The sequence below is a fragment of the Phasianus colchicus genome, chromosome 4 (genome assembly GCF_987193195.1).
Source record: "Phasianus colchicus chromosome 4, bPhaCol1.hap1.1, whole genome shotgun sequence".
NCBI lineage: Eukaryota > Metazoa > Chordata > Aves > Galliformes > Phasianidae > Phasianus > Phasianus colchicus.
Window position 1 is genome coordinate 60,693,508 of NC_143439.1, and position 17,085 is coordinate 60,710,592.

Consider the following 17,085-nt stretch of genomic DNA (forward strand, 5'->3'; position numbering starts at 1 on the left):
TTGCTGCTAAAGCTACCAGGAAAAACAGAACTGTAGCAAAGCTGTGACAGTCATACATTCCATTGTTAGTAAAAAATAATCTTTTTCAAGTCTCTTTCTTCTATTTCCCTCAAATATTCAACTCACAAACTCTTTTGAGTTCCAGGATTACTGAGTTCTGCTGCAGCCAATGCATCAAGAATCAGCAGAAATGTGGGTTATAAGTTAGTGCAAACCCTGATGAGTGGAACTGCTACCACCCTGACAAAGCGTTCACAGAAAGGTCTGTATATGAAAGCTGGTATGATTCTCTCAAAATGGTTCATCTCTAGCATTTCATAAGGCTTTGTGAAACAGTACAAATCACTTTAACTCTACGGATGTAGCCAAGCACTATATTTATGAACACAAAAATGTCAGATTTTTGTTTCATTGTCTATGTGTGAATTTCTTTTATTAGATAATCATCACACTTCACTATTAACAGTATTAATTCTATTTTACTTTGATAATTTTTTGCTTTCCTTTAGTGTTTCCACAAATTATCCCAGCATGGAAAAAATGGAACTATTGTGACATCCCCCAAGCTTGGCAGAATGAAAATTTACACTTCAAGTCCTTGAAAGGATCACTTTCTAAACAACAACAACAAAAACCTATCCTTTCTCATATTACAAACAGAAAAAGATACTGGTGTCATTGATAGAATAAAGTTTGAGTTACTGTGGATAATTTTAACTGAACATTTTATCTTAATAGAAATTCTAAAGTTAGTTTCAGAGTTAGTTTATTTATTTTAATCATGGTTATTCTACCACTTCTACCACTATGTATTTTATGTTCTACTCTACTAGAGCAAAAACCACTGCCAAAATATCCCTATTATGCATGCTGTCAGAAAACAGATCTAAATCTTTGTCAGCCAGACCCAATTTTACTTAAAAATGGTGCTAACCTTGAGTATATACCAACTATATACCAACTCAGTCACTACAAATTCTTGGGATTCCCTCTCTACAGCCATTTACATAATTATTGAATGGCTTTATCAGTTATTCCACTGGAAATGACAGGTTGCCCTTAACAGTTTTAAATCCATATTTTATATCCTTCATTGTTTTAAAATATTTTTGAGGGTAAAAAAAAACATCTCTCTGCAATGGATTCTACCCTTCTTTAACAAAATGACTCAGTAAAAACCACCATCGTGGTTCTTCCATCTGCTTGGAATTCCAGTCAACTCACCTTGGCCCCCAGAAGACTGAAACCTCAGAGTCCTTCACTTTAAGTGTGGGACTTAGCTAGCATATCTCTTTCTGACTCTTGTTACAACAGAGAGAAAGTCACTTTTTAGACTTTTCTTACCACATCTAAGCAGATAAAATGAGCAGGGTAACTGTTTGTCAGTGCCTCTTTCTTTTCACTAACAATGGAAAGAAGCAGAGTAACTTTCACAGGTGTAGCTGTCTGAACTACGGGCATCAGACATGAATTGCATCTCATCTGAGGTGTCAGAAAACCTTCTGATCTCAATACTAATGTACAAATCGTTTTATGGAGAGCATAAGAGTATATTATTGCAGGCCTGTTTCCTTCAAATATGATTCACAGGAAAGTGGTAAGTGCCTTCTTGCAAAAAAATATAGAGAGAGAACATACATATATAGATCTGTATATATAAATAAAAAACATTGTTCTGCTGAAAAGTATCTCTGAAGAAATCCCCTGATAGAAAGGATGATTAGGCTACACTGCTTTGCACATTTATTTCCATTCTGCAAAACAGATAATTCACTGCAATGGACACATTCTCTGCCTGGAGCTTTCCATGTATGAGGTTTAAGATGACTCCATGAAAGGCAATGAAAAGTACTACCATTTATCGTTATATTCATTGCACAAATCACCTCTTGGATCTGAGAAAAGGGGGCAAATAGCCACAATGGCTTCAGATCCACTATGGAAAGAGCATTCAAAATACATCATCAAGTCAAAGGCTTCCTGTGCAAGAGAAATTGAAGTGATTGAGTACAGCAGCATTATCCATTACAACCATTAGTCATCTGAATGGAGGCTGTTGACATAAAATCAGGACTGGCTGGCTCAGACATTTGTAGGAAAGAACTGAACACACTCCTGTTTCTCCACACACACCCTACAAGAGAAAAAAAGTGCCTGAAAATACTGCACAACTGCACGGTCTGGGGTGAGCTCATGTGAAGGGCAAGCCAAGCTCTCTTGCTCATCTGTGTCGTTCTCCAACATACCAAAAGCAGCATGGAGACAGCCTCATAGATGAGGCTGTCAAGTCTGTTTCTTAAAGTGCAAGTAGACACAAAATTCAGAAAAAAAGTGGCGGCTCCTATTTCACATTTCCTGTTATTAGCTATCCGAAACCTCTCTTCCTTTCCACTGTTACCAGTTCAAGCATGTCAGCTACTGAAAACTCCAGTCCTAGTCTTTTCTGTTACCTGCCCAGTAAGTACAAATATATATTATCAGCTGATGAAGCTGCCCTATGTGCTTTCCATTGGAAAGGGCAAAAAAATAATAACTGTTAATAACGTCCATTAATTAATCCTACTTCAGCAAGAAAAGTAAGACAACAAATCCTTCTCAATTAAAAAAAAAAAAGAACATTTAAAAGAAGATCATGAAAGTGGGATGTGACAAAAGGATGAAAATGGAGATTCTTCATATATTTTGACTGATGTTGGGCCTATGAGCCCCAGCCATGGCACCGTGCTGAGGGCCACATGCGCCTTCTAGAAGTTGCTCTTGCCCCTGGCACGTGTCTCCTCTTTACAGACCACTTTTTAATTTCCAAACACAAAATAAAAATTTTAAATTATTTCTGCTGTCCAAATTTATTATCACTCTACGACAGGAGTCTCCAGAGATTTCTCCATTTAGGCATTTCAAAATGAGAATATATCTCAAAGTCTAGAAATCACTGAAGTTTACTTCTTTGCGTCTTCTAAAATCTTGGACTATATTGTTATTCCTTTGTCTTCCCAGGGAGCCATGTATTTTTTCAGAATTGAAAGATAGTAATGATTAAGCTTTTTTTCAAAACCCTGCACAAAATCTTTGCTTTCACTACACTTACAGTTATGTTTTCTCTGCATGAAAATGAATTTAAATAAAACCTTAAGTATAATTACATACGTTTATTATGATACACTAAACTAAAACTAAACTAATTACACTAAATTAGTAAATTAAATTACAAATGAAAGCATTTCATGGTGGACAGTTCTACAATGAGAAAGTCATTGAAAGTCTAGTTCTCCTTAAAAGGACTTTCAAAGTATGTTAAGAGAAGGAAAATTGACTTCCTTTTCTAAATAGATTAAAAGTTGATGCTTTTTTTGTGTTTTTTTTTCTGTTTTTTTTTTTTTTTTTTTTAACAGATGGCTGAAACTTATATAAGAACAAGGCATACTACATGATTCAAGAAAATTTTAGTTCTCACCCCAAAATATTTGATTGTAACATTGGACTGTGAAAATAGCTGAGGATGTCAATCCTCAGAATGAGTGCAGTTCTGCTGAACTAAACTCATTTGAAATTTCCAGTTTACTGGAAATTTCCAGTAAAATGAAGTCATTGGGACAACAGTGATTTACAGTGACTGAGAACACAGCCTCCAATGCTGTAAGTGAGGGACATATCTAAAGATGTTTGGTTTTGCATGGCATTGCCTTAATGTTTTACTATTATAGATAGGTATTTGGAATAAAAATACTTCTGGCAAACAGAAGAGAATGCCCAACCATATGCTGTATCCTGAATAAGAAAAGGACTAAATAAACTTTTTTCTTTATTCTTGAGTAATGTGTTGACGTTCATATGTCCTCTACTGAAGCCACACCACCCTTACACACAACTAGGACAGACTGATCCTATCTTCATGTATTTACACAGTTGGTTATAAAAAATAATAATAATAATTTTAGAAGAAAATCTGTTTGAGAAGCAGGCACATAATTTTTTACTTAACTATGCAAGACCTGGCACTGAATTCAATGGGCTCCGGGATCAGCCCTTAGAATCATAGAATGGGCTGGGTTGAAAAGGACCACAATGATCATAGAGTTTCAACCCTCCTGCTATGTGCAGGGTTGCCAGCCACCAGACCAGGATGCCCAGAGCCACATCCAGCCTGGCCTTGAATGCCACCAGGGATGGGGCATCCACAATCTCCTTGGGCAACCTGTTCCAGTGTGTCACCACTCTCTATGTGAAAAACTTCCTCCTAACATCTAACCTAAACATCCCCTGTCTCAGTTTGAAACCATTCCCCCTTGTTCTATCACTCTCCACCCTTGTAAACAGTCATTCTCCTTCCTGTTTATACTCTCCCTTCAAGTATTGGGAAGCCACAATGAGGTCTCCCCGGAGCCTTCTCTTCTCCAAGCTAAACAATCCCAGTTCCCTCAACCCTTTCTCATAGGAAAGGTGCTCCAGCCCTCTGATCATCTTAGTGCCCTCCTCTGGACCTGCTCCTAGCTCCACGTACTTCCTGTACTGGGGACCCCAGGCCTGGACGCAGTACTGCAGATGGGGCCTCACAGAGCTAAGTAGAGGAGGACAATCACCTCTCTCTCCCTGCTGGCCACCTTCCTGCATCCTTGCAAACTTTCAGTTGAAATCCATCGTTAAGCTAAAGCAAACAAGTCTGAGGTCAATATGTAACAGACTTCCATTTGTCACTGGATCCGGAAATGAATAAAGCCAAGTGCAAATCTGTATGTGAAGAAGGAAAAAAAAAAAATACGCCCACCAAATTTTCTCTGGAAGCATTCAAGTGTTAGGAAGATTTAGAAGTTAATATCTCAGAGGAGGAAAAAGAATGAACTTTCAAAGGAGTTTTATGTCATTAAAAGCTGGAAATCTTAGATGTGAATAGCAGTGAGAATAAGAGTTGAGATGAAAAACATAACTCTTAAAGATGAAAGTTCAGTTCATTTTAATACATGTCTGCAGAAGTCACACAGAACTGTGAATATGAAACATTCCATTCTCTTTGTGATTGCAACTACTTATATATATATTAAACACGTAGAAGGGTCAATTGGATATTTTCGCACCATGTTTCCATAGGAAAACTTATTCATGAAAACCTATATATTTTTTTTTTCATGGGAACACACAAATCTGCCTTGGCAGGAAGGTTTTCCTCTCTTACGTAGGGAATTACTTTCCACAGCCAGCTGAAACATCTGGACCCAGAATGATCTGAAGCTTAGCATCATGTTGCTCAGCAAGAGCCAGGCTGTTTTTAGCAAGATTCAGAAAGCAGGTGTGAATCCCTATGTCCCCAAGTCCTGGTGGAACCTCTGGCCAATACAGTGCTGGATACCATGTGAAAGGATTTGTGCTCTGCTTGGTGAATAGCTAAATGTCTGCTGAAGCAAGCAATTGAATTTGGAGCTCCTACCTCCCAAATTAACTCATTAGCCATCCAGACAACGATTCAGTTTAATGTTATCCTGTTAAGAGCTGTTTAGTTATGTGACAATTAGGTATTCAGGGAGACAGAGTAAGTGTGCCTTACTATATGCTCATTCATCACAACAGTGTTTGAGAAAACATCTGAAGGTGATGAAGTATTGTCTACATTTCTGACAGAAGAGTTACTAACTTCCTGTCACACAAAACACTCATTCTTAGTGTGAGCTTAGGTAAGACAGTGTTGGGACATGTCTTGAAACACTTGCAAGAACATAGCTATATACAAAATCCAGTCCCATCCAGACTGTTATTTTTTTTTTCTTTCCTTTTGATTTCTTCTTCAATATGAGTCTCAGATTTCTCACGAAGAAAATGCAAAAATACTATTAAAACTCAAATTGTATCAATTATCTTGCATTATCCACCAGGTCAGATATTTCATCAAAGTATTAGCTAAAAGTTTTTTGCATGGAGCACAGACATATCTGGTGATGAGCTCCAGAATATTCAAACCATGACTAAAATTGCAGTAAAGCAACCCAGTCTGTTGCTTGGTCTGAAGCAACATTAAGCGCCCAGAGATATTTTATAACTGTTCACTGAGCCTCACTAAACACTTCACAAAAATCACTGACAAAATGGCAGTGGAAACCAGAGGATCCTGCAAGGACATGCAGATGCTTACCTCTTGATTGCATGTTGTTGTAAAAGTGGCTGTGTACTCTGCAAGGGCAACGTCGTTCACCAAGCTTCTCACCTCTTCATCGAACATGGAGTTGTTAAATCCTCGACGGTGAAACTCGCCATGCATCCTGACAATGAAGCTGTTCCTTTCCTGGCATTTTCTGGTCAGGCAAGCCAACTTAGCCTATGCAGCATAACATAAACAGTGATCTCATTCCCTGTTCAGACTGCAAAATTATATTCTGTGTCTGGTGAAATTCCACGCATTTTCACCCAAAACTGTACACTGTAGTTCTATACTTTTAGGCCTTTCAGGTGCTTCTGCACCCTGTAACAGAAATATGTACATACAGATAAACTGGAAAGAGGCATTCACTTTTCTATCTGTGAAAACCCACTTTTGCAAGCTATAATAACAGCCAAACCTCACCTAAACCACTGGAACAAACAGCCAAGTTAGGAGGAACTGCAGAAAGCAGGAACAGAGAGAGAAGCTACAATATGCAGAAAACAAGAGCAAGCCTGTAAACACAGGGATATCCCTTTGCATCAGCCTGCATCAGCCTTCAAGAACATATATTACCTTTAGAGGAGCTAGTGTCAACATTACTTCAGACTTTCTCTCCTGGAGTTTTTTTGTCTGAAACGTTGAAAAAAATACCATATTAATATTTTCAATAGTCACTTAAAAATAGCAGTTTTTGGATATTTGTTTTAGACTCGACTTCTGAAGCATACACTTCACATAATTGCACAACCTTGTATCACAAACACCCTGCAGTAACGTAAGGAGTTGTTTGTACACTGATAAGCCCTAGCATTGATGTTGGACTCATGTATTACCAAGTGCTTTCGGATGCTTTTAAATGGAACCCTATATCATCAAAGCCACATCACATTAAAGACTTGATATCATTCATTATGCATTCATACTCCCATTTGATCTGTGAATCCTCCAAAATACTCTTTTGGGGAAAAGTTTTCCCCTTTCTTATTTATGTTATATTGTAGAGTGCAAGAAACACAGGGAGATTTCCAGCACACGCATTCCATGGCAGGCTTTCAAAAGTAAACATCAACAATTTTCTGTTTTGAAATGATGGATACATTTCCCGTAGTATGAGGTGAGGCAGATGACCTGATTTGTACTTCATGATAACAATGCTTACTATTCACGAGAAACCTGCTTTCTGATAATACAGAAAATGTATTATATTCTTATATTCGGTCATGTAAAATCTCCTTCTACTATAAATGAATACAGTATTATTTGGAAAAAAAAAAAAAAAGTACAGATTCCTTTGGATTCATTTTGTTTGGTTATTTGTATTTCTGTGAAGCCCACAGTAAATATATAATGTGCATAAAAAAAAAAAAAAAAAAAAAAAAGAAAGAAAAATATTCCCTTTATAAGAACTCAATTATACTGAAAGAGGTCACCCAGTCTTCAGCCAATAAATCATGGACTTGGGAAGGAACATAGTGGATAGGACAGAGAGACGCCCTTACATTACACTTGCACTGAGGGAACAAAGGAAAATCTGGCACAAGGTCTCTTCACTGTTGACACTAAATTCTTGATGAGGCATGGAACAAAACACTTTGCTGATGCAACACAGCAATTAGGAGCTGCCCACTTATGTGGATAGCATGTCTCATCCTTTCTCACCTACCATCTGATATGCACCATCCATCAATGCAGACAGCAGACACTATAAAACAAATTCATTTTACCAGCACTATTCTGTTGAGAAGCAGCCTAATCAACTCCTGAGAGAGGCCACTAGTTCTCCATGCAGTGTTCTTTAAAGTAAATCACAGCACATAACAAGGCAGTGGATTTACTGTGGAGGAAGGAGAATTAAATTCATATTCTGCAGGAAGAAAATTCTTTGTCTCCTGTATTTCAGAGAAAAGGGAGAAGCAGCACATTCCATGTGCTCTCTGCAAGGCACAACTCAGAAAACTCTGTTTACTACTTCTTTCACAGCACAATGGACAATTCCAATTTGGCTCATATTGTAACAGTCATCAAAAAAATAAAAATAAAAATTGGTTCCAAAGAAATAGAAAATAAAATCTAAGGAAAAAAAAGCCTTAACAGGAATTTATTCATTCACCAGAGATCACTGATTGTAGTCACACTGACAGCAGTTTGAATTTAAGGCAACAGCTCTGCAAAAGTTAATGAGTGTACCTGCTCTGGTGTGCCTGCTGAAATACAGTGTGCAGATCTAGAAACTCTTAATGTACGTAGACCTGCATATACATGGAAGCCTTCAACAGAATAATAATGTCAAGTAAAAAAATATCTACACCACACATACAACTGAATCTCTTAATATATAACTCTAACTGCTGGATCAAAGAAAAGCTACAAAATTCTGGTGCAACAAGACAGCTGGGAATGTTAAAAATTCTGACAACGTAAGCCAAGGAGGTGGCTCTGTAAGGAAACTGAACACTTTTCTTGGATTATGATATGGGGATTACAGAAGAGACTGGTGGCAAGTTTTTATTCTAGAGAGACTATCATCTTTCCATAATGTTGACCACCCAGGCAGTTTACATCTTTTCCTATTTCTCTGAATTCAGGGGTAATTTTATATGCCTGTAAACCACTTAATTATCCCCAGACTCATTCCCAAGGGAAAAAAAAAAAAAAAAGAAAGAAAGAAAGAAAAGAAAAAAAGATTATTTTGGCTTTTTCTTTTGGGAAGATAGAAGTAGAATCTGAAGTCTGAGCCCACATCAGTCCACCCATTCAAGCACACAGACATCAGCTTGCTTATACCTTTTCACATAGCTGAGCCTGAAGGAGTTCCACTTTATTTTGCAAGTCATGAAACTGATTTTGTAATGCAGTCTGGTCCCTGAGCTGGGCTTTCAAGGTCAGTATTTGCTGCTGTAATCTCTTATTGGATATTTTATTTTCCTCCATTTCCTGGGCATCTTTCATGGTGTTCATCGGCTAGAGAGCAAACACACAGAATTTCAGATAAGATGTAGAAAATAAAATATTTTGAATCATGCTTTAGAGCAAACCTACACTTTACCTCAATTTTTTTAAGCTAATAAAAAATGTATGATTTCAAATCTTTATGAACATAGGAGAACTAGTATCTTGCAAAAATTTTAGAATTGATTATGAGCAAGGAGTTCCTTATTCCCTCTGAAAATAGGTATAGAACTGAGATTTCACAAAGTTCCTTCAAGGTAAGTATTGTATTATAATCATTTCATACAAGGGGAAACTGGGGCACAGAGAGATTAAGTGACTAACCTAAGGTTACACAGTTAGTGAGGACAGAATTCAAAAGTCCCCAGTCTCCTGCTCTAACTGCTATATAATACACCCCTTGGTTTTCACACTTCTTCATCTCAGAGAGTAAATGGCATGCTTTCAGTTATCTTTTTATTTTGGAAGATAATTAATAAAACTAATCTGATTTTAAGTACACATTTCAAAAAAAAATTAAAAATAAACTATTGCATTCAAATGTAATGATAATGGTACAGAACGAGGGGAAGGAAGAACTGAATTTAATTCCTCCTCCCCCACTCTCAGTACTCTCCATTTATTTATTTATTTTTTCAATTTCATGCAGTTAGATTGAACAGATTAAAGAGTGCTTTAGATTTGTGGTCAGCATCATGAGGTCAGTTCCAGAAATTATACTATCAGATTAAACAGATAATCTGAGAATGATGAAGATCTAAGAGTAAAGACAGTTTTGTGAATACTGCTCGTGGTATTGTGAATTTATACTAAAAATATTGAGTTGATATTCACATCTGTTCAAGCTTTCACAGTAATGTCATATATGCAAGTCTAAAGAGATTGAGCATTTCTGAGATCATGCTAAAAATCCTAGTTAGGTCTCTAACAAGGCCATAAACTTTCTTATGAAACACTCACTCAGGAAGATGGTTTGATTTTCGTTGATATTAACACCAAAACAGCTGAAAGAAGAGCTAATGTTCAGCTATTGTGCACAGCAGCACAGTGTAATTCTCCCTGGCTTTGTGACCATCTTTCCAACTTGGACACCTTTGGTGACTAGAAGATACTAAAGGTACAATTCCAAAGAAAACAGAAAACCGAAGAGACAGATCACATAATTCTGGCTGCAACTCATTATTGCAACAAAGGCAAAACCACAAATATGGTATTTTCATATTCTTCCTAATCAAGCAAGTTTTCTATGTGCAGCATTATAGTCATTTGCACTTGCTTTTTATCAAACTTCTTGGCTCCCTCTTGTGTTAAGAGAACAGAACCATAGTGACTGTTGGACAAATCAAGGTTGATTAGATCAGTTTTTTTCTCATCTTCTCTCCTACACAAAAAAAAAAGCATATTAAATCAGAAATGGAAACACACTCTGACTGAAAATGCTTAATGGAAAAAGAAGCAGTAAAAAAATGCTTGAAGGTTAAAGGCAGAGAAGGGCTACCTCCTTCCTTCTGCATTTTGCTGTCACGCTAGCAGTTTTCTCTGTTTTCAAAAGCACAAATGAGCACACAAAAATGATTTAAGGTTATGATGTCCCAGTTTACAGTAACTGCTGCTCAAGCTCCAAAACGGTGACAAACCCAGAAACTGGGAAATAACTGAAGGATGACTAAGCCCCAAATTTAACTTATTTAGTGTGCACTTCATCCAAAAATCTTGTATTCATTTCCAAAGCTGCAAGTAATATCCTGCTTCTTTCCCGCTCACTCACGTAGTTCTCCCAACTCCTACTACTATAGTACAGTTCAGAAAGACCAGAGCATCCTAGAAAATTTCCCCAAACAATCTTATGCTTTCTCTGTTAGCAACACCAACGAAACAAGAAGTCCTAGCAGTAACCTTGAGGTATAATACCTGCACAGAAAAGCTTAGATCATATCTTAAGAGTAGTTTCACACAAACAGATTGATGTTTATTAAAAAGTTTATTTTAAAAGAACATGAAAAAAAGTTTTAATCTTTCTCAAAATATGTCTAATTTTTATTCAGGTTGATATTTGCTTCATTTTACCAATAAGATCTACACCCTTCGGTGAAGATATAATGGACTTAAGTCATACAGATTATTAGTTGATCCATCAGATAGCGTAACTGAAGGATAAACTCATCTCTCTGATGTACATATGCTGCTTTTGTTATAACTTTGACCCTAGGATGAGATATATGTGTATTTAAAAAATTGATACTAATCCCACAACGAAGATTTAAACTAGACAAAGAAGTAAGAGCCAAGTCAAACTACACTGCAAACCTTCCACTATGGGCAATCTCATTAATTCACCTGAAAATCCATGTGTCAGAGAATTATTCTGGCTAGACAGGGAGAGTTCTAAAAAAAATAGAGCTGTCTAAAATGCCCATGCAGAACCCAAACATTGGATTATCCAGTAAGAGAGATGGTCAGCCCAGCATAATATCTCATTACTTTCAAGTTTACGTCTGCATTGGCTGTAAGCCTGCATCAAATCTATTGCCAATAACATTAATAGATGTCTCAACACCAAAAACATCCTGTACAAAGGAATATCGCTTTTCTTCATTCCATTTACATACATACCATTAATTTGCAGTGCTGCTTTCCAAGAGTTTTGTCTTCAGCTTCTTGTTTAAGACAGTCTAATTCTGAGAGAACATGTGTTAAATAAGTCTTGATTTCTTCATATCTGGTTTCAGCAAAGCCAAGTTCCCTGTACCATTTCTGAGCCTAATAGTAAGATTAAAAAGCAAAATTAGTGAGTGAAGTTAGTCTAGCAGAGATACTGTTTCTCAGTATTGGCTTATAAACATGGACTTGAACATAATCTCCAAGTTTTAAATTGCTAGAGCTATGATGAGATTAATTTTTTAGGTTGATTTCTAAATTTGAAGTTACCTTGAATGCTCTGAATGAAGCTTAAAATAAAACAGTCTGAAAGCCACTAGAGCAAAAAGGAGAGTAAGTGGCAAAAAAAAAAAAAAATCCTCAGAAATGCCAAAATGAAAAATGTAGCAGAGGAAATAAAAGCCTATACATTTACCTTTATGTTACTTCTGACATTCATTTTCCCTACTTACACATTAACTGCCATTTTGAAACAAACAAACACATTCAATAGATTATTGACCGCAAGATCCTTTCTTCATTATTTCTTCCTTCTGAAATCAAAGGTTTCACATTCTTTTAAATTAACAAAATAAGTTGTTGCAACACCTAAAGTATTAGAAGGGACCAAATTAAGCAGATATTTTAAAATAAGTAAAAATCAAATGATATATTTACACGTAAATAAACTCCAAGGGTCAGGAGTCTGTCCCTAACAAGCCATCGCTCAATCCCAATCCACCCCTGCACTGCAGTCACCTCATTTCAAATCAGGAAGGTTTTACACAGTGGTTGTCAAAGGATGGCAATCTCATACATCCCAATGTGTAATCATACTACTCCTTTACATACCCAGTATAACATTTGTTATTGTTGATGTTTTTCCACAGATAGTTTGCACGATGCTTGTTACTGTGTGAAACAGCCCCATAAATTCAAGCATGCCATAAAGCAATACTGCTAAGATAAACAGGACATGGAGATCGTGAAATAAAAATAGGAATATTGAAGCTAATGTGTTAGGAAAGGCAAAACACAGAAAGCTTATCTTCCTCTGCTGGTATTAAAACCACAGATTTGCTGTACAGAGGCACAGAACTAGCTCTCCATTCAAACAAGAATTTCCATGAAGATGGTTATTATTACATAGGTGTCAAGAGGTGAGGCAGTGCACATACTTTGCACTATTACTTGGCACTATAGCAAAACCACTTGGCAGAATCAGATTTTATGTCCCTTCTCGTCTTCAAAAATTACTCTGAATTCAGGTTCACCATTATCCTCAGGCAAGGATAATTCTTACTCTTCATTCCTAATGAAGGGGAGGGAGGCCAGAGCTGGCTACAGCGGATATTTTGTTTGGAGTGCCTTTATTAAGCCCTCAGTTTCTGTTGAAACGTGCTGAAGGAATGCAGCTTCACCCAAAATACTGGCCAAAACCAAATAACTATGCAATTCATCACTTAGCTGAAAGATCTGGTTCTGCATATCAGAGACTTCTCATTTAGTAAAAACATTAAGCACTGGCAGAATAAGCAGCCATGTAAGAAAACAAAGAAGAAAACAAATCTGCTCCTTAGAACTACATCAAAGAGGAGCTTACCTCTTTTTTTGATTTTTCTAATTCTTTTTGCTGTGTTTTTAATTCCTCTTTTGTCCTTTCCACTTGCTCCTTCATCGCACTGTAGCTTTCAGACCTCCTGCCCTGGAAGAAGTGGAGAAACAGAAAGACATGATTCTTCCTACTCATACGCAAGCGTTTACGTATTTTTTAGTGAAAAATATAGTTTCCTTTTATCTGAATTACAACAAATATTTGCATAAGATCAGAATAGTAGCGATAAATCTTTCCCTGTTGATTATTCTCAGCTGAAATAATAATTCCGCTGTTACAAGAACATCATAATTTCCATAGAATTTCACTGTAATGGAAGACTCACAATTGCAGAAGAAAAATACAGATGAGAAACTGAATATAATTAAAGATCTTGTCTTTGAGCATACATTTCACAAAAACCAGAGCAGATAAAAAAATAAACCCTATCAGAATAAAAGTTAGTAAATGAACACATTCATATTTCTTCCTTTCTTTAGAAGATCCTGTTTAATAACCTTCATTATTTTTAGTATTTACCTCTTTGCTGTGGAAATAGCTGGTCATGTCTCTTCCTTCTTCTTCAGTTTGAGTTATACCACACACAGTTTCAACTTTCCTTGGCTTAGCACCATACTGTTGAGTTTTATTTTCTTCTTTTATTTTTACTATCTTTTCCTTTGTTCCCAAACCTTTTTCTTTCCTCAGATCTTCGTAGGTGAAACCCAAAGAATACATCAGTTCTTTCAATTTGTTATTTTCTAAAATGAAGTCAGCATTTGCTTTCTGAAATTCACCAAGTTGTTCTGCATTTTCTTTTTTAATTTGGTCAATAGCTCTTTTCAGGACACATTTTTCCTCCTGTAAGTCAGAAATAGTCTGATAACAGCTAGTTTTGCACTCCTGAAGTTCTGAGACCAAGGCCCGGTATTTATCTTGTTCACATTTTATTTCTGCCAAACTTCCCAATAAATTTTCTTTTTCAACTTCTAAAAGAGATATTCTTTTTAAGTTTCCCTCTCTCTCTTGTGTTAATTCTTCATATTTTGCTATATAGTTTTCCTTGTCTTGTAATAGTTTAGCTATTTCTTTGAAGCATCTTCTTCTTTCTTCTTTCAGGTCAGAAAGTAGCTGAAAATATCTAATTTTCTTTCCATCTAGAGGTAAAACACTCTCGGGAAGTTTATTTAATTCAGTTGTTAATGAGTCTTTCCCCAAATTCCTACTTTTCTCATCAATGCAAGAGAGATTCTTAGAGATGGTTTTAGCAAGAATTATTCCTGGACTCTTGGTATTTCCTTCTGACACATTATAACATTTATCAACAATTTCATTCTCATCAAGTAAATTTTGAAAAGAAACACTGTTATCATCATCAACTTCTAAAGCGTACTGAAAATATGCATCCATGTCCTCTTCCAGTGCACACATCTTCTGAACACATCTCTCATTCTCCTCTTGTAATACACAGGCCTTTTTAAAGTAATTTTCATTCTCTTGCATCAGTAGAAATATCCTCTGTGAACACATCGCCACTAATTTTTCCAATACATATGTTTTCATATTACACTCATGAACCGCTGCTGGTGGTGACAGGTGACAGAAATACCCAGAAAAATTGTTCTCTGGCAAGAACTGTTCGCTTAAGCACACGGACCTCTTCTGCATAGGAGACAATATGTTTAGTGGATAACCCTCTTCCTGTGACCAAGAACATTTCTGAGAGTATGCACATTGCATGTTTTCAGCAGCAATTTCCTGACATGAGAAATTCTTCTCATTTGATTCATGTAGTTTCAGGGACTGGACTTTTTTTTCTCCCAGTCCAATATTTCTTGAAGGGTTTATTTGGTGAACTGTTTTCTGAGGTTTCTTCTCTTCCTCTCCCATTTTCATCATGTCTCCATCTTTGCACACCCTCATCACATCAGATATGCAGATTTCTGAGAGTCTTCCATGTTTCTCCACTTGTTCAGGACTCTCTCTGAAGCACATCTGAAAGTCTTTCACATCAACAGATATTTTGTGGAAACCTTGTGGATTATCTTGTTTGTCTTTGGCTTCAATTCCTTGATTCTCAGGCTTTATCAAACTACTCTTATTTAAAACACTAGAATTTTCCCCAAAAATAGAGGTTACCTGTTGTATTTGGGATTCCTCAGTCTGTATTTCTTCTCCTTTAATTCTCGATCTAAAGATTTTTTGGTGATATTTTCTATCATGAACACTTTTATCTGAACTTTTATTCTTACTTACACTTTTTGGTAGGATTAATTTCTTTTGCTGATGTTTTTCCACTCTGTATTTTTGAAGAGAGGATGCAAAATTTTCAGCCACAGAGCATGGTATTTTTCTGCAAAGAGCTGTAGGAGCTTTATCAGAAAAATCTTCTGTAAGAACACACAGACCATCCAAGCAAAGACTGGTATTTGCCCCACTGAAATCCAAACTCCTCACTTTCTTCACTGTTGTGACAGCCTCTACCTCGTGGCTTTCTGGTTTTAACAAGATAATGTTAGGTTTGTTTCTCATCAAATCTTCAACCACAGAAACAGGGAACATTTTTGCTGGTAGATATACAGCTTGTTCTTTCAAGAAAGAGAAGTATTCTTCATCTTTGTTTCCTTTGCTTGTTTCACCATTAGTTACTTTTTCAGAGCAAGGTGGAAGCAGTCTTGCTGTAGGATAGCTTGGGGTACAACTAAACAAAGTGAAACTGTCTTCTGAAGCACCTGTACTTTTTGTTCCTACGGTGACCTGATAATTGCAAAGGAGATATGTTTAAAACTGAAAAATATAAACCAATGGAAATAATATTTGATTATGGACAAGTGAGAAAAATATTGCTGCATGAAATTTTCAAATAATTTAAGGATTTGAAATAGAATAAAGGTAAAAATAAGAAGGTACAAGTAGTCAATCGTTTTCTTAGAGCACAACGTTATTCACCTTGAATAACAACTTAACTAGATAGGATTTCAAATGCTTTTATATTTGTCTTTAATTACACTTACTCTTCTTCTTAACTCAAAATTCACAGATTCACTGTGCTCACAAAGATGAGAATAGTAGGAACTTCTTACCAGTTTGATCTCAGCTAAACCGACTTCTTCAGCAGCATTTGCAAAAGTGTTGGAATTGTGCTCCAAAACTGGCAGCAGTTTTTCTTGTAGCCCTTTTTTCTGTTTAGGCCCATCACAGCTGTATCCCGGTGTTTCTGTTATGATAAAGCTCAGGGTAAGTGTAATGGCACTCACAGGCAGTTACATGAAAAATAAACCCCCAATATTTCTGACCAGATGATTTGAATAGAAAGCATTTTGGTAAGAATATGCCCCAAACTACCTTCTCTAGCAGAAGGGCATACTATGAGTGATGCAGAGACAAGGATGACATTAAGCAAGAAAACATATTTCATAAAAAAAGACAAGTATTAAGCTCGAAATTAAGGTATATTTGGAGATTGTTCCCCCACCCTCCAGTTCTTAAAGCCCTTAAAAATGAAATAAACATCTCATTACATTGAGTAGAGGACGACTTATGTGTTAAACATAAAGGTTAAACCTAAGGGCTAAAATATTTTTATATTTTGGTGTAGGTCTGTTCTTGCATAAACTGAAATTCATCATAAAGCTCACATCAATTTTAGTTGGAAAATTAACTAGATACAATTTGCCAAGATCAGAGCTTTCATGTAATGTTTAGTCTAAAAAATAAATCTGACAGCTGCACAGTGTTCCCAAACACTACATTTCAGACTAAACTTGAAAAGTAT

The 17,085-nt window shown here is 36.3% G+C and overlaps 1 protein-coding gene across 2 annotated transcripts in view; it reads right to left on the minus strand.

The window, feature by feature from the left end:
- C4H4orf50 (chromosome 4 C4orf50 homolog) overlaps positions 1-17,085 on the minus strand; it is a 72,578-nt gene that overhangs the window by 46,739 nt on the left and 8,754 nt on the right. For both annotated transcript variants that reach the window (XR_016466211.1, XM_031588688.2), the window contains exons 6-12: positions 16,394-16,527; positions 13,851-16,067; positions 13,320-13,421; positions 11,693-11,839; positions 8,915-9,091; positions 6,704-6,760; positions 6,122-6,304 (exon numbers count right to left, since the gene is read on the minus strand). Coding sequence is in view for 1 of the 2 variants with exons in the window: in XM_031588688.2 (XP_031444548.2) it covers positions 6,122-6,304; positions 6,704-6,760; positions 8,915-9,091; positions 11,693-11,839; positions 13,320-13,421; positions 13,851-16,067; positions 16,394-16,527 (3,017 nt within the window). In the remaining variant the exon portion in view is untranslated. The remainder of the gene's footprint in view (positions 1-6,121; positions 6,305-6,703; positions 6,761-8,914; positions 9,092-11,692; positions 11,840-13,319; positions 13,422-13,850; positions 16,068-16,393; positions 16,528-17,085) is intronic.